The sequence below is a fragment of the Neltuma alba genome, unplaced genomic scaffold, assembly GCF_004799145.2.
Source record: "Neltuma alba isolate B1F8T4 unplaced genomic scaffold, ASM479914v2 tig00010691_pilon, whole genome shotgun sequence".
Lineage (NCBI taxonomy): Eukaryota > Viridiplantae > Streptophyta > Magnoliopsida > Fabales > Fabaceae > Neltuma > Neltuma alba.
The window spans coordinates 124,574-150,878 of NW_021635531.1; the positions used below are offsets into that span (position 1 = coordinate 124,574).

General features: G+C 33.8%; 2 protein-coding genes and 1 pseudogene across 2 annotated transcripts; all 3 read left to right on the forward strand.

Annotated features, from left to right (window-relative positions):
• The first annotated feature begins 4,169 nt into the window (after nt 1-4,169).
• Nucleotides 4,170-6,227, forward strand: LOC114758390 (uncharacterized; annotated as a pseudogene).
• Nucleotides 6,228-7,368: 1,141 nt separating this feature from the next.
• LOC114758391 (uncharacterized) lies at nt 7,369-9,384 on the forward strand. The gene is made up of 6 exons (XM_028947433.1): nt 7,369-7,536; nt 7,667-7,753; nt 7,843-8,082; nt 8,554-8,607; nt 8,718-8,870; nt 8,998-9,384. The coding sequence occupies exons 1-6, from the start codon at nt 7,369-7,371 to the stop codon at nt 9,382-9,384; spliced, it is 1,089 nt and encodes a 362-aa protein (XP_028803266.1).
• A 7,380-nt stretch (nt 9,385-16,764) lies between these two features.
• LOC114758392 (uncharacterized) lies at nt 16,765-26,149 on the forward strand. Its single transcript, XM_028947434.1, has 9 exons — nt 16,765-16,944; nt 17,414-17,650; nt 17,821-17,985; nt 18,098-18,151; nt 18,238-18,393; nt 21,988-22,026; nt 22,196-22,232; nt 25,923-25,963; nt 26,048-26,149. The coding sequence occupies exons 1-9, from the start codon at nt 16,765-16,767 to the stop codon at nt 26,147-26,149; spliced, it is 1,011 nt and encodes a 336-aa protein (XP_028803267.1).
• Nucleotides 26,150-26,305: the final 156 nt, after the last annotated feature.

Sequence of the window (26,305 nt, forward strand, 5' to 3'; positions counted from 1 at the left end):
TCCAAAACAAATACAAATGTCATAACCACAACATTATAATTGAAATTAAAGTTATAAACAACCCAATGTCAAATGCTAAGCAATAATTCAGCCACAATAATCTCCAAAAATAATCAGATTTAACAATACAAATTTTCTAATAATTAGAATAACTATCCTAAGACCTAGGAATTGTTAAACAATTATTAGATAGGAAATTAAAGTAACTAAAACTCTCCTTTGATGATCCAAGCTCCTACCATTATTGTTGAATTAGAGAATCATTAGCCACGATTAGCCATGAAAGTTGCTGTAACCAATATTCTGTTGTGAGCTTCCATGGAGGAGATGACGGAACAGTGGTCCTCACTGGTTCTGTGCGCCGGCAAGGAGAAGACGGTGGTGATTGTAAAAACCCTTAACCTTAAAAACATTATAACCCGTCATAAAACCACTACTATGGTAGAAAAGGAAAGCTGTTAAAATGAGCTACCATAGTAGAAGGAAAATTTCATATTTTTAGAAATTGACTTTCAAACTCGGGTCAACCCGTAATCCATTGCATGCAACTAAAAATCATTCATTTACATCTACTAGGCCTCCGAGCCTCCGGCCCGGGTAACAACAAACATCACTTCAGCCCATCTAAATGATTCCCAACCAAATAATCCAGAGTTCACAAAACACTAGCAATGGCCTCCGGCCAATCAAAATAAGGAGATACATTCTCTCCAGTTTACAACAAGGCCGGGTAATCAAATATATCAAAAAGTAGTCCTAACTGTGGCAATATATACTAGTCATACATATACAAATGCTAGAGGCCTAAAGCTAACCAAGCTCAAGCCTCTGCGTCTCTTCCCGATGGCCCACGCCCAGAACCTTCACCTAAAAACATTGTAAACCACGGGGTGAGACGGAGTCCCAGTAACCAACCTTTCCAATACTAGGTACTACTAAATAGGTGCTCGTGAGGTGTCAAGTGGGGCAGTTCACAAATAATATAATAATTGATAGCCACAACAATTAATGCAGGTGCAATGATGCAATCCCATCAACCATATCCCTCACTTTTGGAGGAATTTCAAGAGCCGAACCCGGCCTATCCCTCACTATGGGGGACGTAAGGAGCCATAAAAGGCCTATCCCTCACTCTAGGGGACGTAGGGAGCCAAAAAGGCCTATCCCTCACTATGGGGGACGTACTAAGCCAACCATCATGCATTAATGGAGGCCTTACCACGTGGTAGTAACAGACAAAGCTCTCACCAATTCCCAATTAATGCATCATGCTCAAATCATAATCAAAGAGTAATAATCATTTCACAATTAACCTCATTCAGTGGCATATCTTTCACAATTCCAAAATTCATTCATCATTAGTCGAAACCCCACAAGACGATTTTCCTTTTTATACACAACATACAGTTTGAACATAATTACTACTTAGAGCACAAAACATAAATCTACTCACAATACCACAGAAGCAAGTACTAAGGATTGGAAAGTGGTTACCTCTCGCCTGAGCAAGGAATAACAAACCGATAATGTGGCCCCGTGCACCACCATGACTCACAACCGGTCTATACAAGCACACAAACACACAACCATCATATATTAGCTTTCAAACTAATAATGTGGCCAAAACAACACTTGGGGACACAAAATTCCCATCTCCCATCAAAACTCTACCCAACTCAAAGGGTATATCTATCAAGGCAACACTCCAAAGTCATACCAATCCATTAAAACCTTAATTCCTTTCCAAACATCAATTAAAATTCACAACCTCAAGGACCCACTATGGAATTCTACACCCAAACATCCCATTTGAGCAATTAAGGTTCTAACAACAAATCTAAACCGATTAAACATCCAATTTAACCCTCCTTAACATAACCCAATTCACAAAACTCAAAAATCAACCTCTACATTATCATCCTCAATCACAAACCTCCCATTTCCATAAACCCTAACTCCAAAAATTCAAGATTCTTTAAATCCAAGAAAACTACACCGATTAAATACTTAAACTAACCCAAAGCAATCAATTAAACTCAAAACAATCGGTCAAAAACCTCAGTTCCATCACAACTTAGCAAATCCTAGGGTTTCACCAAAAATCCTCAGAAATTCCAAGAAAGAAAGTAGATTAGAGGTTAAAATCACTTACTTGAGGTAATGGATCCTTAGAAATGCCTTTCCCAAGCCTCAAAACCAAAACCCTAGCAGAGCTCCTCTCTCCTCCTTCAGATTTTCTAATTTTCGCACAACTGAACCCTCCAGCGACTATATAGATTCGGGACCTTTCGCCACGGCGAACCCCAATCTTCGCCGTGGCGAACTAATCCCGAGAAGGATTACTCGCCTGAAAACCCGACTTCGCCACGGCGAACTCCAATATTCGCCGCGGCGAAAGCTTCCCGAGAGGAAACTCTCGCTCGCCCAGAAGAACTTCACCGCGGCATGCCCTTACCTTCGCCGCGGCGAAACCTTCCCGAAAGGGAAGCCTCGCTCACCTGAACAACTTCGCCGCGGCGTCCTTATGACTTCACCGCGGCCAAACCTTCCAGAGAAGACACTCCCCTCTAAAACTCCTGGTGCGCTGCGGCGAAGTAAACTTCGCCGCGGCGAACATACCCTGAGAGGGGTACGTTCACCTATTCCTCCAACAAACCTCAAATCCAACCCAAACACTAAGATCAAGATTAAATTGCTAATCTATCCTCAAAATCAACCCAAAAGAGGCTATTATTGCTAATCTATCCTCAAAATCAACCCAAAAGAGGCTATTAAAACCCGATAAAACTCAAGATGTTACAGTGATGGTGGTGAACGGAGAGAATGTCGGACTGTGATTCCGCTCGCTCCTCTGGTGTCTCTGCTCTCGCCCAGCCCTGTTCTGTCTTTTATTTCGCCGTCGCGTGCCTCTCTTCACATTGGTCCCTGTTCGCCCTTCTTTTTTTTCGCCGCCAGCATGTGTGTGTCTCCCCGTCCCTTCTTCTCTTTGACAATAATAGGTTATTAGTGGGGCGTTTTGCTCCCTTTTTTAATTATTTTTTTATTATATTTTTTTCTTTCTTTTTTTTTAAATTTTCATTTTTTTAAATCTTCCAAAAACTTGCAAACAAGATTCAAGAATAAGGTAGCATTAATTGTCCTCAAAAATTAATTAGTCACAATTAAACCAAAATATGACAATTTTGCCCCTATAAAATAATAATTCAAAATAAAATAAATTAAATCAAAAAACAATCAGTTAAGGCCAAAAGGACTAATTAAGTTAACAATTAAAAGATATCAAAATATATAAAAATAATTGAGTTTGTCAAGGGACTAAATGAAACCTTGTATAAAATTAAAAGACTAAAAATATACTTTAACCTTATAAAAATATGAAAGATAATTTGAATATGAAATATTAAAAAAGAATTTTAAAATATTTATTAAAAAAAGTAATTGTTTGGTGGGCCAATTTGTCACCCCACTTGAAGTGGGTTTATTGGAACTTATATTTGACTTTATATTTGAAACTTTCTGTAGATTTTTTATTGGATTTTGTATATTTAAAATACGTTTATATATTTGATTTGGTTGTTTATATTTAAAATTTGACTTCGAATATCATGTTTAAATCAGATTACGATTTTTTTCTTGAAAAAAGAAAAAGAGAAAAGTTAGCCCTTCGATTGCCAGTGGAGGATAACCTATAGTCTCACTCAAAAAGAAAAAAAAAAACTACCATGTTATCAATGTAATGTATAAATTGACCGTTTTTTGTTAGAACAGGGCGACAAGAAACTTACAATAGAGGGAAAATTAATATTTGGTAACTCTAGCATTATTACCGTTTTACTAAAATTACTAGCGAGGTTATTATTACAAGTAAAAGCAACCTCAAAACCCAACCTTTTGAGTTGTTCGGTTTTCTTTGTAACCCGGATAATGCATCATCATCATGCCATCGAAATCTCGTAACAAAAAGGATAAGAAAGTAATCTAACATTTAAGAAGGGGTAATACGAAGCATCATATAAATTCTTGCAAAACATTTGAGAATTCTCGTTTTGTGCTTCCTTCTTATTTCTTACATTCAATAATTAATGGCGTTAAAATTGGGAAACGAGAGGCCTTGGATGTCCAAATTGATATTTTATTCTTTCTTCTTGTTTTCTTTATTACCCATCACCATGGCAAGCCGAGACTCCTTCATTGGTGCCCCAATCAGTAATGCCAGTTCTACTCAGAAGCTTGACGTTGAGCAGATTTTGAAGAATTTGAATAAACCAGCTGTTAAATCTATTCAGGTGTGCGTGTTTGTGTGTAGCAACTTCAATGCTATATATTGAGCCAATTTTTAATCATCTAGTATTATTTTCCTTTTTAATTATGTGTTTGAACTTGGTGGGTACTTAAAACATACAGAGTCCTGATGGAGATATAATTGATTGTGTTGATATTTTAAAACAACCAGCTTTTGATCACCCAAAGCTTAAAAATCACAAAATCCGGGTAAGAATATTTTCCTTTTGTGTTTTACTATTCCTCTAATTCAGAATTTTGATGCTAGATGATACAATCAATTATTTCTCATTTGGCTTTAGATGAGGCCAAATTCTTACCCAAAAGGGATGATAATGGAAGAAAGTAATAATGGGTCTTCAAAATCAGCACCAATTCCTCAATTATGGCACCAAAATGGAACTTGTCCAGAGGGAACCATTCCTATAAGAAGGACAAGAGAAGAAGACATATTGAGAGCAAGTTCTGTTCAACAATTCGGAAAGAAAAATCTCAAGAACATCCCTCCGACAGCACCAAACGTTGGCCATGAGGTATACTTGTGTTATGCCCTCTATCAAATAAACGACAAGATTTTATTTCTATGTTTCGTTTTGCTTATTTCATGACTTTTTCCCCTATTTTTAGTTGCTTTGATGGCTTTGTTGCCTTTCAGTATGCCATAGCTTTTGCGAGAGGTGATAGATATTATGGTGCGAGGGCAACCATGAACGTTTGGAAGCCTAATGTTCAACAAAACGATGAATTTAGTATCTCTCAGATGTGGTTCGTAAATAATGATGATAGTCAAAATCTCAACACTATTGAAGCTGGTTGGATGGTACTATATATTTTATGCTTAAACATGTTTCGATATTTCTCCCTGTTATGTCTCTATACATCAATTGTATCTAATTATCCCCCATTTCTCTTAAACTCAAACAATTAGGTGAGTCCAGAACTGTTTGGAGATTATCGCATCAGACTATTCACATATTGGACTGTAAGTTCAAATTTATTTGCAACCTACTTTTTTTTTGTGTCCAAATCGCACAATTATTATTGCAATGCAACAGACTGATTCATATAGAGATAGTGGATGCTATAATCTTCTATGCTCTGGCTTTGTTCAACTCAATGCCGGAGTAGCTGTAGGATCCACCATCTGGCCATTATCTTCCTATGGGAATGCTAAATCCCAATATGAAATCAAGATCCTCATATGGAAGGTACTATTTTCAATATATTGTATGGATCATGTGCTCATATACTCCTTCGATCCTAAAAGTAGGACCTTGATAACTAATTTATAAAGATTGAAAAAGAAATAGTTTAGTTAGTTATCTGTCAGAAATGTGTTGGTTTCTTAAAATACCATTTAATTAATCATTTGTATTAGAAACTATCTCTAACGAAAATCTCCTTAATAAGTACTATTAATAGAGATGATTTGGAGACTTTTGGAGACAGTGAATTGGAGTATTATATCCTTAAGACCAAATCCATGTTAGCTTCTACATTTAAAATCATAGGAGTATATAGCTTGTTAATAGTATAGCTTGTTAATGACTTGATGCTGACAATAAAAAGGATAAACTCAATGGAGATTGGTGGATGCAATAAGGAGCGGACAAAGTTATGGGATATTGGCCTTCATCCATATTCACACACCTCTCTGATGGTGCATCATTGATGGAGTGGGGAGGTGAAATAATAAACTCAGAATATAACGGACAACACACAAGAACACAAATGGGAAGTGGGCATTTTCCTAGAGAAGGATATGGCAAAGCAAGCTATTTCAACAACATCAAAATTGTTAATCGTAAAAATCAATTGGTGCGTCCTACTAACATTTGCCTTACTCTGATAATTCCAACTGTTATACTATCCAAACCGGCTCTTCTCGTCGATGGGGCACTTTCTTCTATTATGGGGGTCCTGGCAGAAACCCTAGCTGCCCTTGATGTTGTATAGTAGTTATAAGGTTTTATTAGAATTTCTATCAAATATTTAATATTTTTCTCGGTCTTCTTGGTTGGTCTCAGATGCTTCGTACATTGTGGATGAGAATATAATACAGCATTAATATATAGGTGAATGTGTATTATTGATTATGTTATTTGTATTTTAAGGCTTAACATACTTGCATGTCTCGCCATCGCAGATTTTAATAAAATTCTTCCATCTATTAGAATATAATGAATTGTTTAAAGAAAAAGGAAAAATTGAAGTCGAAAAAAAAATCACTTTGTCGATTAAAAACAAAGGCAATTTGAAAAAGGTCAATGAGAAAGGGAAAAAAAAATTATAAAGGCATCGGTAATTCGGGAAAATCAATGGAATGGATAAGGTTTTTTTTTTAAAAAAAAATCATGTTGTACTGCTCTCAATGATAAAATAAAAGAAGGGAAAGATAATATTCTTCTCCTCTGCGATGCTCTTCAATAATGGACCCCTGGTCAAAGTAAAAAATTCCCATACAGTGGATTTTTTTCCGTTAATTGGTATATTTTCTTGGAAAAGTTTCACAAAGAGACTTGAAAATCACTAAATCTGGATGTTTGGTGCAAGTGAATGTGTAGTCAAAACTAGTTAAAGTATAAGAAACAATCTTGATTTAGGATTTAGTAATTTTCAATCCTTTTTGTGAGATTTTTAAATTTTCTTTTAAGTTACCAAATCTTGTAATTATTAAATATTGGATACTATTGTTCTATTTTTGTGTCAGTTAACGGTTAACAATTGAATTACCACATATCAATAAAGCTTAATGTAATTTATTGTTATGAGCAAATCTTAAAAGAGATACGGTAATAAATTATTAAATTTCATCAATATAAGCAAACCTCAGAAGGGACTGACGTAATTTATCCTTATAATTATTTATAATTATAATATTAAAAAGTTTCCCGAAATAATACTGCTTTCCTATTTTTGTAGTTAAACTCATTTTGGTAAGTAATTATGGTCGAATCATAGAGTAACTTCACATTCAAGAGACTAGCGTCCTATAAATTTCTGAACCTTCAATTCTCCAACACCGACGTGAGCATTCTCACAGAGGAGCTATCTTAGCTTAGCTTGTTTTATATTTCCTCACCTTCAATGGCGGCAAACTCGGGAGATTATAAGACTTACTGGGTAAAGAACTATGTCTTATTCTGCTTCATCTTGTTTTCTGTACCTATGGGGATATCAGACCAAGACAAGAATGGCGGTTCTGTTCTGAATCTTGAGATTCGGAAGCTTATGAACCAGTTGAACAGACTAGCTGTTAAGTCTATCTAGGTATACATACAAGTCTTTTTTTTTTTTAAATGAATTTTCAATTTGACAAATAACAGCTCTCTGCCATTCTATATTTTATCATTGATTGGGCTAACCGTTGGTGTTTCAAAATCAGAGCCCTGATGGTGATATAATCGATTGCGTTCATATTTTAAATCAGCCAGCTTTCCAGAATCCGAAGCTCAGGGATCACAAAATTCAGGTAACATAGTTTGCTTCAAGTTTCTTTTCTTTTTCACCGAACCAAAATTTTCTCTCATTCACAAGCTAATTATCTCTCATTTTATGAAGATGAGACCAAGTTTTCATCCAGAAGGAATGATGTTTGAAGAAAATGAAGCATCATCTTCAAGGCAAAAGCCAATTTCTCAGTTGTGGCACCAAAGTGGAAGTTGCCCAGAAGGAACCATTCCTATAAGAAGAATAACAGAAGAAGACATCTTAAGAGCAGAATCTATCCGAAGATTTGGGAAGAAGAACCACAAGAGCATTCCTGACTTCACATCTTTTAAAACTGGAGCTCAACACCAGGTATATATACTGTCGCCACTGTGCGTGTATCTCTGAATTTAAACACAACAACCTCTTTTTTTTCGTAAATACAAGTAAACTAATGTAGTTTCTTCAGTTTTATGTTTACTTACTAATGTATTTTTCTTCTGTTGTTTCTTTGATGATTTTGGAACCTCTCGTTTGCCACAGTTTATGTGACGGGAGATAAGTATTATGGAGGCAAGGCATCCATGAACATTTGGAAACCCATAGTTGAAAAGCATAACGAATTTAGTAACTCTCAACTGGGGGTACAAAATGGTAATACTAGCAAAGGTTACGATAGCATTCAAGCTGGCTGGCAGGTATATATTCTTTAATTTCTTTCCAAAAAGATTATATCCAAATATATTACATATCATCAACCAAGAAACTTCTCATTTCTGATGTGCTCACCTGAGTTTCTTTCTCCCTCTCTCTGTTTTTTGGTTTTTTAATTTGGAAAATTAGGTGAATCCACAGCTATATGGAGATAAGAACACAAGACTTTTTACATTTTGGACAGTGAGTTCAGCTTTGTTAATTCACAACCCAGATTGTAGTTTCATCAAACCATTCTCTTGGTTATTATCATTATATAACTAATTTACTGATTTTATGTGACAAAATGACAGGCAGATTCAGGTCAAAGTATGGGATGTTTTGATATGCTTTGCTCTGGCTTTGTTCAACTTAACAATGGAGTAGCTGTAGGAGCCTCCATCCAACCGTTGTCTGTCTATGGCGACCTTAAATCCCAATTTGATATAACCATCCTTATTTGGAAGGTACCCAACTCTTTTCATATCAGATTACATCAATATCATCATTCTCATTGAAATATAACATGTTTATTTCCTCATATCAGATGAATAATTGAATCTGATATATGTGTTCCATCTGATATATATTTAGGATCCAATCAATGGAGATTGGTGGATGCAATATTGGAGAGATACAGTGGTGGGATATTGGCGGTCGTCTTTGTTTGGACGCCTCTCTGATGGGGCAACGACGATACTGTGGGGAGGTGAAGTGTTAAACTTAGCATCTGAAGATGGGAAACACAGCATAACACAAATGGGAAGTGGACACTTTGCTGGGGAAGCTCAAGGGAGAGGAAGTTATTTCAGGAGCATCACAATTGTGAATGGCAAAAACCAATCTGTGCCTCCTCCTAATGGTGTTGCCACTTACTCTGACCATGTCAACTGCTACAATGTGAAAATGGCATCTTCTGATGATGAACTTGGAGCCTACTTCTATTTTGGTGGTCCAGGAAGAAATCCTGATTGCCCTTGAGAGAGGCACAGAGAGAAGGGGAGAGAGAGAGAGAGACTATTATTATGCAGATATTTATATTGCTAGTTTTCTTTTTTCCCAATCATGATTTTTGTACGAATAAGAAGGCGACTTTAATTCTTTATTGTTCCCTTAGTTATATCAAATGTTCCTTTCTTATGTATTGTTCGCTTAGTTAAATCAACTGCTTTTGATTGAGTTCTTTGAATTAACCTAGTAATTAAAAAGTACTCGTGGAGTGAGAAAAAGTTTAGTGAGACAAAACAAGTGCATTAAAAGGCATAACGTTTTCTTTTGAATGAAATTAAAAGGCATAACTTATGGCCTGTAATGGCAATGATGTGCAGCAACTTATTTCTTGAATGAGCTCCTCCTTCTCATTAAAAGTTCTGGGTGAATTATCTCTTTTTCTTGGGCATTGAGTTTCATAGCGGAGGTTGGTTTTCATCTTTCCCAAAGGAAGTACTACAGAAGTGTTGCAGATTCTGTTTCAGATGTTCTTTGGCTTATGGCTGTGTTAAAAGAGATGAATAATCCGCTGATTTGTACTCCCACCATATGGTGTGACAATTCTGGAACGGTAGCCGTAGCTGCCAATCCTGTTCCGGATAATAAGTCCAAGCACTTTGGGCGTGACTTATACTTTCCTCGTGAAAAAGTGACGGAGGGAATATTACGTGTGGGATATGATGAATTATACAGAATATTAATCAGTTTCTCTCAACTTGTGCCTCTGATCCGACTTTCGAATAGACACAAGCAAACTAAAATTGCCAAGGGATATGATGATAAAGGCAAGGTTATAGTACATGTATTTCCACTCAGGTAAATAATAGATACATATAACTCAACATATATAAAAATAAGCTTACTTGAGGAATTAGTTACTAGTAAAGAACTAAAAAAGTACAAAAGTTTCCAAGAATAACAATGTAAAGTTACTTCTTTTTCCTTCTTTTCCTTTTGATATATCTGATCAGTTTTCAAGAGGAAAGATCATGGGCAACCAGGGTTTCTCCCAGGACCACCAAAAAAAGAAGTACTTGTCCCAGTTATCAGAAGTACCAAGTTGGACGTTGTAGCAGTTGGATTGGTCAGTGTAAGTGTGAATATTATTGGGAGGGATGGCTTGGTTATTGCCATTAACAATTCTAATTTCCATGAAAAAGCTAGCTTTCCCAAAACCCTCTTCAGGAAAATGACCGCTTCCCATTTGTGTTGTGGTGTGTTGTCCATTAGACTCTGAGTTCACAACTTCACCTCCCCACATTATCTTTGTTGCACTCTCAGAGAGGCGAGAGAACAGAGAGGCTGGCCAGTATCCCACATATGTATCATTCCCATAAGACATCCACCAATCTCCTTTCTTCGGATCCTGCTCACCATCAAAACATAAATCGATCAAATCAATAATGTTTTACTAAAGTGAACAAATTAGTGTCTGAATTAGATGTTTGTCTCACTAAAAGGAAACTCACGTATGTCCCTCCCATGAATAGAAATAGAGATTCTTTCCAGGTGGAACTGGTGTGCAGGTGTAGAGAGAAAAAGAGAGGTTTGGTGGGTCCCACATGTTAGTGAGGCCCACCAAAACTTCTATCTCTTTCTTCTTCTCTTGTGCCCTCCTCGCATTGAGAGAGCCAGATATGCAAGTATGATATGAAATCTAAACATTTTGTGGAATCTATTTCTTAGAAAGTGTGTTTGTATCTGCAGATCTGTCGGGGCAGAAAGTTGGTAACTTCCAGATAAGAATGGTGATTTCATATTGGGAATTATTATCACCAAAGACAGACAATGGTTCTATGGTGCCTTCCAGGGCTATTTCATTGTTAACTTGAATAAAGCCAGAACAGAGAAGATCATAGCATCCAGTGTGTTAACCTGCATCAGCCTGAGTCAAGTGTAAAATGAAATAGTGATATTAACAATATTGAAGATTATGATTTAAAGAAACTACAAATTTCAAGTTTAACTTACTGTCCAAAATGTGAAAAGCCTTGTGCCATTATCTCCGTACAGCTCTGGATTCACCTAATTGTCCAAATCAATAGAAAAGAGTATCGCAGGTAAGCACATGAGAAATTAAAACTTAGTTTGATATTATATTTTCTGAAATAAGTTTAGTTAGTGTTTTTTTTTTTTGGGAAAAAATAATCATTTACTTCCTGTAACGTTGACTCAATTATAATTTTATTCTTGAGATTTAAACTCTTCCAATCCCTTAAATTCCAACCTATTAATCAATCAGTCCCAACATTTCAAGAATATCACCTATCCTTCAAGGATTAATTGAGGCATGATCAAATCGAAAAGTATAAGAGACTAAAGGATTCAATAGCTAAAACTTAAGGGACTGAATTTTATCGGATTAAATTTCAAGAACTGATGAATTGTGACTGAATCAAAATTACAAGATTAAATGATTAATTGTCTTCTTTTTCTTGAGAAATTAAAGAGTATACCTGCCAACCCGCATGAATGCCATCGTAATTACTGGTATCACCATTTTGAATCCACACTTTAGAGTTACTAAATTCATTAAGCTCTTCAACATTGGGATTTTAAACGCTCATAGTTGCCTTGCCTCCATAGTATTTATCTCCCTCTGTATAAACTGCCGCAAACTTTTTTACCAAAAAAAAAAAACTGCCACAAACTAGACAAACCAAATTAGTCAAAGAAACTTGACCAAAAGAACATTAAATAGTAAAACAAAAAAATCCAACAAAAGAGCTCTGTTAATGCATATAATAAACATATAAATTGACTGCCTTCTGAGGTATAATACCTGGCTTTGAGCTTGAGTTTGAAAAGATTTAAGCTTTGGGATGCTCTTCTGATTGTTTTTCCCCTATTGTTGGAAAGAGTTTGCCCTCAATATGTCATCTTTTCTTATCCTTCTCATAGGAATGGTTCCTTTTGGACAATTTCCTCTTTGCATCCGTAACTGAGCAATTGGTGGCTTTGGCTTTTTTGAAGATACTACTCTACTTTCTTTGAGCATGCTTCCTTCTGGGTGAAAACTAGGTCTCATCTTCAATAAAGCAAGAAAATATTCAGCTTTAAATTTGTGAATAAGAGAGAAAGCTAGAAAACAGAAGGGTGCATATTGCTTTACCTTAATTTTCTCATTTATGAGTTTGGGATCACTAAAAGCTGGCTGATTTGAAATATTGACACAGTCAATTATATCTCCATCAGGACTCTGACTTGAATAAGACGGAAAGCCTCTTGAGTATGAAATCAATATATTTGAATACAAATCTTAGTCAGGACTACTAACTGATATTGGTAAAACCTAAGAAAGAAAGAACTGTACTATCTCGATAGATTTAACAGCTGGTCCGTTCAATTTCCTCAAAAGCTTCTGAATCTTAAGATTTTGATGGTAGTTACCATCCTTCATGTGTTGGTCTGCTATAGTCATAGACACCGACAACAACCAGAAGGATAAAAAGACATTCAGTGGCCAAGTCTTCCCACCTGCAAAATTTGCCGCCATTATTGAATATGAGGAAAATATAATGAAGTTAGCACCTTGGTATATGATATGCGATAGGATATGTGTGAGTGTGTGTTCATAAAACACACCAAAAACATAATTGAAATTCAAAGAATCCAAACCACCAAGAACATAATTGTAGTCCATTGATAAAATTTATAAACTAATTAACATAATTTGCCATATGAAATATATAAACTAATTAAAACCTAAAAATGTAGATATATTTAAAAGCAAATAATAAAAGACATTAGGGAATAACCAATAAGCTGTTGATTAAGATGGTTTCACTCCCATAAGAAGGAGAATACAAGTTCGAATCCCGAGATGTGCACTTGTTAGAAGGATAGAGATTAATCTCTAACTCAAAGTGGTTTGAGAATGCTCTGAGTCATACTTAAAAGAAAAAGGATATTAGGGAATAAAAAGTTATAACTGATCGATATCACAATCTTTAGTTCTTTCAATTTGTTTTAAAACAGATGCTTCTTGAAGTATGAAAAACATGTTGAAAATTATTTGTTTTTGTGAAAAATGTAATTATTTGGATACTTTTCATATGTGTGCATGTGGATATGGATGTACTATTAATGAGAAAATCTGATAACAACAATCGTTGGATGTTTCTAATAAGGTTCATGCGCGTCGTACATGCAGAGAGAATAATACAGTATTATATTGGTCCCTCCCGTGCGTCGTCTTTCCTAAGCATCATTTTGGTTCATTAAATTCGTTGATAACCATACAAACATTTAAGTATGTATTTTGTTTGGAAAAAAATTGTACTCTTATAATATATAGCCTTTTTTTTTTTTTTTGGCTAGAAACCTTTTCTTGATTTCGAGCACAGAACCTCCAAATTAAATCCTCGTGAATGTACCATGAAGACTAAATCTGTTAGTTATTAGAAACTTTTCCGTTACCCAAAATATTTATGCTTGGATGAAATTTAATGTAAATAAAATATATTCCTTATTATTTATATTCATTCTTTACCTTGTATATATTTTTTTCTTTTACATATAAAGTATTATAATAGCCTAATTGTATATTATTGGAGGACACATATTTCATTGAAAAGAGTTAAAATCATAATATAATGTGTATATTAAAATATAAAAATATAATCAGTGTTCGTTAAATTGAATTGAAGCAGATGATTCAGTCAGAAATTACTAGTGAACCAACGGTAGGACTGATTGTGAACTAGAGGGTCAATCATTTTAAGAATCGCCCAAACGATCAAAAAATTTAAAAAGCTAGCTAGCTTTATTGATTTGATCCGTCCAAACTAAAAAAAGAAAAGAAAAGAAACAATTAAATTGTTTTTTGGGGTTAGCAATTAAAGTTTTTTTTTTTGTTATTGGTACAAAATGGCATAATTTTTTGGAGTATAAAGAAATGGCATCATTTTTGTAACACATTGTTTGCGCTTAATTATTAATGATTATGAATTTACTTAATGGACGCCATATAGTTTATTTGCTGCCTTTTTTTTTTTTAAGTGTGATTTGAGATTTGAGATTATGGAGGACTATAAACTCAGTGCTTACATTTAATCCTTTAATTTTATATATAAATTTTTAGTCTAATTTTTTAATTTTATAAAGTATCTTTTTAATTCTTTAATCTGACAATCTCAGTTTTAAATGATTCTTTTTATACCAATTATTATTATTGTTGGAGGTTAAACTTCACATCTGTCAACAATTAAAACTTCGATCTGAGAATTTCTTGTTAACTGTGTTAATGTTAGAAGAATAAAAAGATATTTTATAAAAATTAAATAATCAAAATGAAGTCTTAAATAAAGTAAAAGATCAAAGATACACTTATGCCAAACATTTCAATTACAAAATTATATGTTACGTTTTGCTATAAAAAATATATTAATTTCATTCCCACCAGATTCAATCATCATTTTTTTTCTATGCATGGGTATCCTCTAATTCAAAGTACTGTCAGGTATTAAAATTGAACACCTCTCCTATTAAAAATTCAAATTTTAGTTCGCGGACTAGTCCAAAATAATCAAACCATGGTTCAAAATAACCAACAGAAAAGGCCGGCCCATGACTGCAGGAAAAGATACAAGTCCAACAAACAAGACAAACCAACTGAACAAACGGAAAAAACAAAATAATGAACCTTGAAACATGGGAGAATTTCAATTAGGCCCCACCTAAGGGAATTAAATACAAAAAGATCCTTTGAAATCATGAAATTATTTTGAAGTCCCAAGAGACTTTTTTGCAATAAATTTTATTTGTTTAATTACCAAATTATCCTTCTTCTTTTTTTAAGTTTGTATTGACAAATGAAGAGCAGTGATTGACAACTCAGGGTATAAGGATTGACAACTATCACAGCTGGTTTGACAACTCAATGTGTGATATGCTGAGAAAATGTGTTGTCAAACCAACCGCGATAGTTGTCAATCTTTGCATCCTAAGTTATCAACCACTGCTCTTTTAGTTGTCAATGCAAACTTAAAAAAAAGATAATTTGATAATTAAACAAATAAAATTTATTGCAAAAAGGTCCCTTGGGAGTTCAAAATAATTTCGTGATTTTAAGAGACTTTTTTGTATTTAATTCCCTTGGATGGGACCTAAAGCAATTTTCCCTTGAAACATTGATTTGGCTCGTTTGACCAGTCCCATTTTAAAAAGAATAAAACTGAAATATTATCAATAAACTACATAGAGGCATATATATATATATATTGTTATGTTTTTGACCAGCAAGATTATGGATTTTTTTTTAACCTTAAGCAAGATTATGGAATTGATTCTTATAGATATTGGTTATTAAAATATTATGATAACGTATCCTTAATCTCATGTTTGGATTGAGAGAAAATAGGGGAGGAAAGAAAATGAAAGAGGAAAATAAGAGAAGAAATGAGTTTTCCTCCATTTGGATGAGGGGAGAAAAGTGAGAGGAAAGAAAAGTAAAGAAGAAAATAGAATGTGAGACCCACTTTATTTTCTCTTCAACTTTTCTCTCCACATATGGAGAGAAAATGAGAAGAAAACTCATATTTCCTATATGCCCTCCTCAAATATATATAATCCAATAATATCACATTCCACCTTTAATACAAGTTTTTCTTTTTAATTTTACTTATGACTACTTCATAATTCAACAAAATTATCTCATTATATTGAAGCCAAAATCAAAAGCTACACATGAACTTCATTCTTTCACATTTCAACGAACAATACAAGAAATTCACACAAATTAATATATATATATATATAATTTCTTCATCTCTTTCAACTTTTATATTAAATTTTTACTATTTATTAATAATCTTAAATAATACGTAACTTACTTGTATCATTTCATTATGTTTGATTTTAAAAAAATTATCCACTTTTTTTTCACCTTTAAAAAGAATATTTTTCACTAAATTATTTGGTTTTTACAATATAATCACATGATAATAAATTTTTATCAAATAATTTGATTTTAAATTATTTAATGATATTAACACTAATATGATTTTTTTATTATGATATTTAATTTAATTTATAACATGATATATTTTGATACAAGAATAAAGGTATTTTACATATTCACATGTTTGCTCATTTTCTTTCCTTCTTATTTTCCCTCGCGCATCCAAACATAAAGGAAGATAACATTTTCTCTCCAGTTTTCTCTTCTTTCCATTTTCTCTCCTTGTATTTTCTTTTCTCCCAACTTTTCTTTCCATCCGAACTGTAATTGATATCAGAGGCATTTTTGCAAAGAAAATCCCGTCGGATCATAAAACAACTTCACTTTTGAATGATGGAGAACATCTCATAAATCCCTGACCTTTCGAATCCCCAACATATCGATTCGAGAATTCTTACGAAGGTCCTTCAATGGCAGCAGAATCAGAAGAAGCCAAGACTTGGGTGGGGAATATGTTATGCTTCTTCTTGCTGTTTTCTGCATCCATGGCCATAATAGACCAAGGCAGGGACGGTAGTTCTAATTACCAGAATCTTGAGATTCAGAAGCTTTCGAAGAAGTTGAACAGACCAGCAGTTAAATCTATAAAGGTAAACGATTTTTATAACTACGACTGTATTTGACTCTTATTTGAACTTTATCTGAATATTGTTTCTCATCAGAGTCTTTAACAATGGGTGAAAGAACAAGAATTACATTTCTGGTTTAATCTTGTGTATTAAGCTATCGTGGATCATGTTATTGATTATAACATATTTAACCAAGTAATCTTGTCCCATTATTCTTTCTTGAATGTGTACTTAGATAATGATGAAACTTTGCATGTTTCATACTTTTATTTATCATAACCGTTTGAAATAACATTTGGTATTAATTATAAAAGTCAGAGCCCCGATGGAGATATAATCGATTGTGTTCATATTTCAAATCAACCAGCTTTTACTGACCCAAAGCTCAAAAATCATAAAATTCAGGTAAAATTAAACAAACCCCATCTTTATTTTAGTTTTCTCTTTGCACTCAAATTTGAAATTAATTTATTATTTCATTCTATTGAAGATGACACCATGTTTTCACCCTGAAAAAAGTTTGCTTCAGAAAAGTGAAGTGTCTGCAAAATCACAACCTGTTGCTCAATTATGGCAGCAGAGTGGAAGTTGCCCAGAAGAAACCATTCCCATAAGAAGAATAAGAAAGGAAGACATATTGAGGGCAAAATCTATCCAGCAATTTGGAAAGAAGAATCTCAAGAACATCCCTCAATATGGATCATTTGAAACTCATTCCAAACACCAGGTATTCTGTTGCATCTGTGCTTCTCAAGTTTTTCCTAAATACTGAAAGCGTTAGTTTCATTCCAAAGAGAAGCACGTTTATCATTATATGTTTAAGCATGTTTCTGGATTTTTTTCTGGTTTACTTATTTAATATATTTTTAATGTTTCTTTGACAACCTTGGTATCCAGTTTGCTGCAGTTTATGTGAAAGGAGATAAATATCATGGAGGCATGGCAACTATGAACGTTTGGAATCCCCATGTTCAAGAGCACAATGAATTTAGTGACTGTCAAATCTCAATTCTAAACGATAACATTGGTAAAGGTTATAATAGCATTCAAGCTGGTTGGCAGGTACATATTCTTTAATTTATTGAAAATTTAATTAAAAAGATATGTAAGAATAGAAATTCACATCAAGCAAACATTTCAAGTCATTATCTTTTTTCCAAATATCGTAAATCAGGTCAATCCCCGGCTGTATGGAGATAATAACACCAGATTTTTTACATTTTGGAGAGTGAGTTCGCTTTCTAGTGATTTCTTATTCAAGGCATTCTCTTCATTATTGTTAAATATTTCTTGATTTTATTTTACATTTGATAGGGTGGTTCAGGTGAAAATGCTAGCAGGTGTTATGATCTTTTTTGCTCTGGCTTTATTCAAGTGAACCATCGCGTAGTCGTGGGAGCTGCCATAAGGCCCTTGTCTGCCTATGGAGATAGCAAATCCCAACATGCTATCACCATTCTTGTCTGGAAGGTATACTGATTCTGTTTGTTAGGCTTTTGAGAAATCGAGTTGACTTGATTTAATTCCAAAAAAAGGGCAAAATTCCAACATCAGTTACAGATTTGTAACCAATTTGTGGAAAAGAGCAAATATATTCGCGGAAAAGACCCCATAAATCCCTGAGTTAAGACCAAACAGATTCATCATTCCAACATGCTTTCTACGATTCTTCATATAGGAGTTAGATAACTAATTTGTAAAAATTAAAGAAATTACAACATCCGATGCTTAATATAAGAGCTAATTTGACTTTCAATTTGGTCAAATATATAAGACTCTAATCTATTTTATCTCTTATGTTTATCTATTTTTTTCAAAATAGTCCTTATAATAGTTACTTCTATTAAAGGTTTCATCAAATTATAGTTCTAACTAATACACATATTAGTAAATGTATTCTAGGAAAGACAACACCTATTTGTTACAAATAACTAACATAACAAACTTTGTTCATTTATTTAAATGAGTCTACTAGCTTTTATATTAAAGACCGAAGGTAATAGTTAAATTAGTTATGCCTAAAAAATAAACATTGATTTTTCTTAAATATCCTCTTTGGTCATTTGCATTGAAACTATCTCTTCATGAAAACTCCCTTGACATGTGGATAGAATATGGATAGTTTGGGGGGAAATTATAAATTTGAAAAATAAAATGAATTGAAGTGTTATATTTAGAACTAGAGTAAACTCTCAACTAGTTCGTATATTTAAGATAGGAGGGAGTACATCCCTAGCAATGTCGTGTGTGTGTTTTTTTTCTTATTTTGCCAAAAGCAATGTCATGTTGTTAACCAATGATGTATTGTTCTTTTTTGATGAAAATAAGGATTTTGAAAATTGAGCAGGATTAAAAGAATGGAAACTGGTGGCTGCAATATGGCCCTAATAATGAAGTTGTGGGATACTGGCCAGCTTCTCTATTCCCACTTCTATCTGAGAGCGCAACAACAGTAGGATGGGGAGGCGAAGTATTAAACTTAGGATCAAATGGCCAACACACTACAACACAAATGGAAAGTGGTCATTTTCCTCAAGAAGGTTATGGCAAAGCTTGCTTTTTCTGGAATATTAAGGTTGTTAATGGCAACAACCAACTGTGCCTCCTAATAACATTCGCACTCGTGTTGACCAACCCTACCGTTACAACGTCCAAACTAGCCAATCTAATGACTGGGGCAACTACTCTTTTGGTGGACCTGGAAGAAACCCTAGTTGCCCGTGATCATTCATCTTGAAAAACTCATTTATGTCAAGACGAACCAAAGATAAAGAGCTGTGATTCCGAGGCATTTTATATTGTTTGCATTTTAAATATTTAGATCTCAGAACAGATTTGTTGATAAAAGAAAACCGTTTACATAACTTTAATTGTTAGAAGTTTAAGATGCCAGCTGGTGCTCCTCAGTGAACAGTTAAAGGGGAAAATGTCTGAATCTTTTTACAATCGATAGCTAAAGTAACCAAAATCACATGAAACAAGCTTAATTATGTATAATATCTTCTCATATTTCTTTAATTTGGGTGTCATAAATGCATTTTGTATATCCTGTTTAGTCGATCAAGGAAACCTGTGATATATTACAAAATTTCATAGAATTTTTTAAATTTTTTCGGGAAAAAAAAAAGCACATGCATGTTGCTAAAGGAAAATATGTTTAAAGTATTGTCAAACACTAAATATGACATTAATGTCTTTTTCAGTAGGAATTTAAATTTTAGTTTATCACGTTATAAAAAATTAGTCTTTTTTATTAGACCCAAACCGTCGTTGATCAACTTTTTAATTTTGATTGTGTTATATTATGTATAAATTTAGATACTCTTTTGACTAAACCTGCCAAGCCATGTGTCGAACAAAATATGAAAAAACGGGTATCAACGCGGGAATAAGAAATTTGAAAAAAAAAAAAAAGGGTGTAAAAAACCATGTAAGTTCCAACTTTTCATTATTATTTTATTCATCTATAGTATAGGCATCTCTGCATATGGTGATGACCTTCTCCATATATGCCTTCCAAGTGTCAGCTTCTCAACATATTGCATTGCACAGCTCGACTCTGACCAATCCTGCAAAAGATAGACATGTAAATTCAAAGATGTCAGAAAATTTGTTACCATACCTTAAAGGATTGACCCATATAACTTTGTTACAAATTACAACAAATGGTATGACTTCTTTTTCAAATTTTATGTAGTATACACACATGAAAATATAAATATATCTTGCGTTTCCCAGAATGTATCGTAAATATAACAAATTATATATGTTTTTTTACATAATTGAATGAATTGAATTTAAATCAATATACATAATTCCATCATTAATTATCTTCTTCGGTTGAAATTTTATAGGGAAAATTTCGATTAAGGACTGCATATGAGAATTAATTTTAAACAACCCCAAAAATTTTTAAAATAATACTGCAGAACCAAAGGATCGAATTGAAATTAAAATTAGGAGTAAGATTACAATAATACCTCTCATTTTTATTTTTTAAAAATAAATATTAATAGTCGCTGGAGTTCCAGCCACCGATACTCAAGTAGCCGCCTCCGGAGGTTGCAGCTTTGGTGGCCTGAAGTTTTTTTTTTTTTTTAAATAAGGTGGCCAAGAGAAAGTTTGAACCCATAACTTCTTGGCACACCAAAAGTGATGTGACCACCAAGCCAAGCAAACCATTTAATCATGTGATGCAAATAAAAATATATATAACAAAGCAAACGTAAGTGTCTAAGTGTAAGTGAACAATTGAAATTCGACAATTTACAAGTGAAATTCAGTAATTTATAACAAAAATTTGACAATTTACAAATAACATAATAGAATTCACAACCCCAAATGCAAGTGTTTAAATGTAAGTGAACAAGTGAAATTCGATAATTCACAAATGAAATTTAGCAATTTAAAACAAAAATTGGGTAATTTACAAATAATATAATGGAATTCACAACCCTAAATACATGTATTTAACTGTAAGTGAGTAAGTGAAATTCGTGATTTACAACAACAATTAAGATTTTTACAACCCAAATTGAGTTATTCTCATGTTCGTTGTTTGTGCCTCATTTTAGGACGTTGTTTGTGCCTCATTTTAGGACGTTGTTTGAGACCTCATAATACAGAAATTGGCTGAAATAGGCTGCTCCTCATCTCTGTGGCAGAACTAAGATGACAAGGGATTGGATGAACCTTTGGTAATTGTAGAGGCCAGGGATGATCTAAGGATTGGGTTGTACTTACATATCCGGGCACAGCCACCTTGTATGGTGATCCGAGGTGGTGGTAAAAGTGAACCCGATGAAAGTGTGTGTTGAGCTAGTGGGTCCAATGATTTTTATGCGTGAAGCTGGGCGATAGGGCATGTGTTATATGCTCAAGGGTTTATGGTGGTTATGAACCCAAATGTTAAATCAAGTTCTTTATCTGGACTCACTTAAGACCTCAGAGTCACCACATGTTGGACAAAAGTACATGGCATAAGCACCACGGTGGCAGTGGGTGTCCTAGAAGAGGTAACACTTGATTAAATTGACTTATGCTACTGTTGATTATGTTTACCAGCTGAGTTCATACTCTCGTGGTTCGGTCTCTTGCCAACAGGTACGCACATATTTAGCTTTAAGCACGAAGCTAAAACCTGGTGCCTTTTGATGGTTTCATGCATGGTCAAAGTTTTAACCATGAAACATATAATTAATTGGGAGAACAGTTTTATAATGCCTATTAATGTTGTGTTATCCGCTACTTGTGTTTTTTGGTGATTATACAGCAGGAGTTGATTGACATATTGATATTGTGGCTTAACCGTAACTTATCAGTTACTATATTATGAGTAGAGAATGTTTTGTTATGAAAGCTATGGGCATGGGAAGCCACTTTGCAGTGCAAAGTAAATATTTATGGTGTTGTCGAATGTTTCAATAGGTATTATTACATTATTTATGTCATTAAAATAACTTACGTCCCATTCGTTGGAGGATTTACTGTTTTGATTAGTGGGTAAATTAATTTGGTTTAATAATTGGTAACCTTCTGATTTTATTCCAGCAAACGTGCCGTTAGCCCTGGTTTCATGGGTCTCGGTACTCTCCACGTTAATGCCTCGTGCATGATTGGTTTTATGTGTTTTAAATATATATTGTTAACCTTGGTATAGTTATTATCTGTTGATGTCATGAGCTGGTTAAAATTCATTACTCTGATTGTCTGCTTCCTCATTATTACTATTAATATTGCTCATCTTTATCCATCCATGTATCTCTATATATCCTTTTAATGTAATTGCTTCTGTTACTGCCTTTATTGGGTTCATTACTGTTATGCTTAGAATTGTGTAAAAAAAAGTTAAATATTCATTAATGTGAACATTGTCATTCATGGCCTGATTCCATATATGGTCATCTTGTTGGAAATTCTGGAAGTTAGTTGTTATATTAAAAGAGACTACTTAATTATATTAAGTTTCATAACCTCCATATATACACACACACACATACTCTCTTAATGTTGGGGGTTTTATTGGGTTTAGTTAATGAGTATTCCGGTGACTTTAATCCCTTCCATTTGTTGAGGTTTTATTGCTTTCGGTTGATGGGCATATTAAATTGGTTTGAATAGTTGCTAACCTCCTATTATTCCATCAACGTCTTCTCTCCTTGAATAATCATTTTTAGTGTGCCATTGGCTTCGTATGTAAAAATATATTGTAACATCGATGTTATGAGTTTCATAACCCCCTATATATAAATGCCACGTGAGTGGTCTTTTGTGGGTCTTAATATACTCCTCCGGTCCTTAATATAAAACTCATTTAACTAATTTGATTAGATTAAGAAAGTTAGGTAAGTTAGTTAATTATAAAAAATATAACACATTTTTCCTAAAACACCATAATTATCTTTCTTAATACCTCCTCTCCCTCTTCTACTTGATTATGGTTGAGGGAGTATCCATAGGGATAATTTAGAGAAAATTGATAAATATGGTAAATGGGTCTTATATTTAGGACCAAAACCAACTTAACAATTGGGTCATATATTAAGGACCGGAGGAGTATTACCGTTGTGTGGACAATTAAACCTGTCAATGGAATTTAAAATACATTACGTGATGACAATTTTGACGAAAATATTTGATTATATGAATGGAACATTTTAAATCCTATGTATCCATATTTTTATGTGGTGTTTTTAATAGTTTGGCATTGGGAACAAACTTTAAATTTAATCTTTTGTGACTCCTTGTGAAATTAGAATGATATTTTTAATTCTAATTTATAATTAGAATGGGAGGAGATATTGGTGTGAAATTCTAATTTAATTAGAATTATTATTGATAAGGTATGTAAATAATTTTTCTATATTTGAAAGTGTGGGGTGCCTAAAATGTAGGGTACCTCATAGAAGTAATATTGGTGGAGAAAAATACGTTTTAGTTTATTTCAAATTGTGTTAGTCTCATTTTGGAAATCTCAATATATGTGTTGTGATTGAAAAAAATAATAATAATCATAACTGGAGGCTTTGTTATTTGCTATTGAGAGCAAATTTTGTAAATTATCAAATTTTTCTGTGTTGCTTAAAACAAGCACTATGTGGATATAAAAATTTAGTCATTTATCTAGTGCAGAGATAAATATGCTTTAATTTTCATAATATCATTATTTGTGGATAAATAATTTATCTTGATATAAATATGTATGAGTATGCACAATTATTACGAATATTGAATGTGGATATAAAATATTATCTATAATGTTTTATTGCTTCAAAATTTAATATGAAAGCATGGGTGAAAGTGGTTGTAAGTGTTGAAATCATAAAGGAATGAGATTTTGAGAGAAATGGTTTTAAAAGCTTGGTTTTTAAGAACCAATATGTAAATATTGCTTATGATACTAACACTTTGTTTGAGGGAGTTGTGCAACTCAATTTGTGTATGCACAAATTTTTGAGATTTTGTTGCATTAAATTAACTTTGTGATGTAACTTTTGATGAACACATTTAAATATGGAGTCCTATAAGGGAAATGAAATACTTGAGGGATACCATAAATTTTGGTGTCATGTGCAGTGGATTCCCGTGGTGTAGAGATACACGGATGTTAACTGAATTTCAGTTTATATGAAAGAAATTCACTAGTGATCATTCAACTTTAGTGGTGATTAGAGGCTATGATGCTAAAAATTTCTTAGCAGATGTTTGGTGTAAAACCGACACTTGTCGATGAGTTGTGATTGCTAAATGGCAATAATCATTGTAGAGAGAACAATGGTGCAAGTGGAAATCACTTGAGATACAATGTGAATAAGCATGCTTAAAAATTGCGGAGGTATCTTAATCAATTTTTATGAGATCAAAGTGGACCTAGCGGATCCGTTAATAACCCTAGGAAGAAACAAATCAGTCGAGAGGAATGGGACTAAAGCCACTTGAAATTGATAGCGATGACAACCTAACCTTTGTGATTGGTGATGCCATGAAAAAGGTTCAATAGGTAAAAACAAGTCGTTTGTTAGTTCTGCTAGCATTAAAATAAATTATTAGTCCCTTCCTATGGCATTAAAAAGCGCTAGAATGCATTTTGGTGAGGCTGAACGAAAGCTCTTAATGATTTCATAATCCTACGGGATGATGTGCTCACTGCATGTACATTTAATGAAATCACCTCTACGAATGTGAAGTGGGGCCGCTCCTATGAAATCGTGGCAAAGTCTCTAAAGCATTCATTATGTACCAGGCACGCACATGGCCGTCTTAATGCCCAAAAACGCCGTTAACAGTAATCTGACTAATAATGCTTCTAGTATACACCCAAGAGATGTGAGTTTATAGTCCATAGGACCATTGACATCTCTGTATACTATGTGTTATTGGTCTAGGTTTGGTTTTAAGTCCCAAGGACCACCAGATACAATGGTTACACTCATATATGTAACTCGATTAAAGGTACTTCCTTTGACACATGTGGGGGATTGTTGTAAATAATGTGTGTAGATGTGTCAAAGGAAGAGTCCCACATTACTTGAGATTGTGAGGGTCCAGGTAATAAGTTATCTCGGACTACTAAATGGGCCAAGAGGAGAAGTTAGCTCACATGCACAATAGGCCACCGGAGACAAATCTGACAATTTCTCTTTACCCCTTGTGCACGAGTCAAATGCGGTATTGGGCACTTTATTGGAAATATCTATCTAAATGTTCATGACAATTATGTCTCTTCAGTGTTCGTAATTGAATATTTTATTCATCTTAAATAGTCATTAAACAAGTTAATGATGATTTGAAACTACTCCTTTAATTATGAATTAATTCTCATTAAATGCATTTAAATGTGCCCAATGGTATTGTGATCCATAGCCTATAAAAAGGGCATGAGATAGAAGTTCAAAGTAGAATGCCATCTGAGCTTTCGGACAACTCTTTTCCCTCTGGTGTTCTACCTTACTGAGTTCTTTTATCTTTCGCTATTCTGCTAACCCTGTTCTTACTGGAAGAATCCGTTTCATCTTGGGAAGTGCCACTTCTTGCTTTGCAGGTAGTTACAGAATAGCTCTTAAGGACAGTGTCTATAAGACACAACTTAGATTTACCGTTTCTCTGTAGGTATTGTCGTCAACAGGGTTTGCATAGCATTATAGAAGAGGTGAAAGATCTGCTGGATTTTGGAGAATTTAGGTGCTGCAACCAACAAGAACTCTATTTGACAGACGAAATTGGATAAACATTGGATGTCGTTGTGATGGAGAGGTAATGCTCAATTGTGTCCTATACGGTTTTTGGAGAATCAAATATTTGTTCTACTGAAACTCACTCATATTTTCATTGGGACAATGAAATAAATTCATACTTTATTGGACACACGTGATACAAAAGAAAA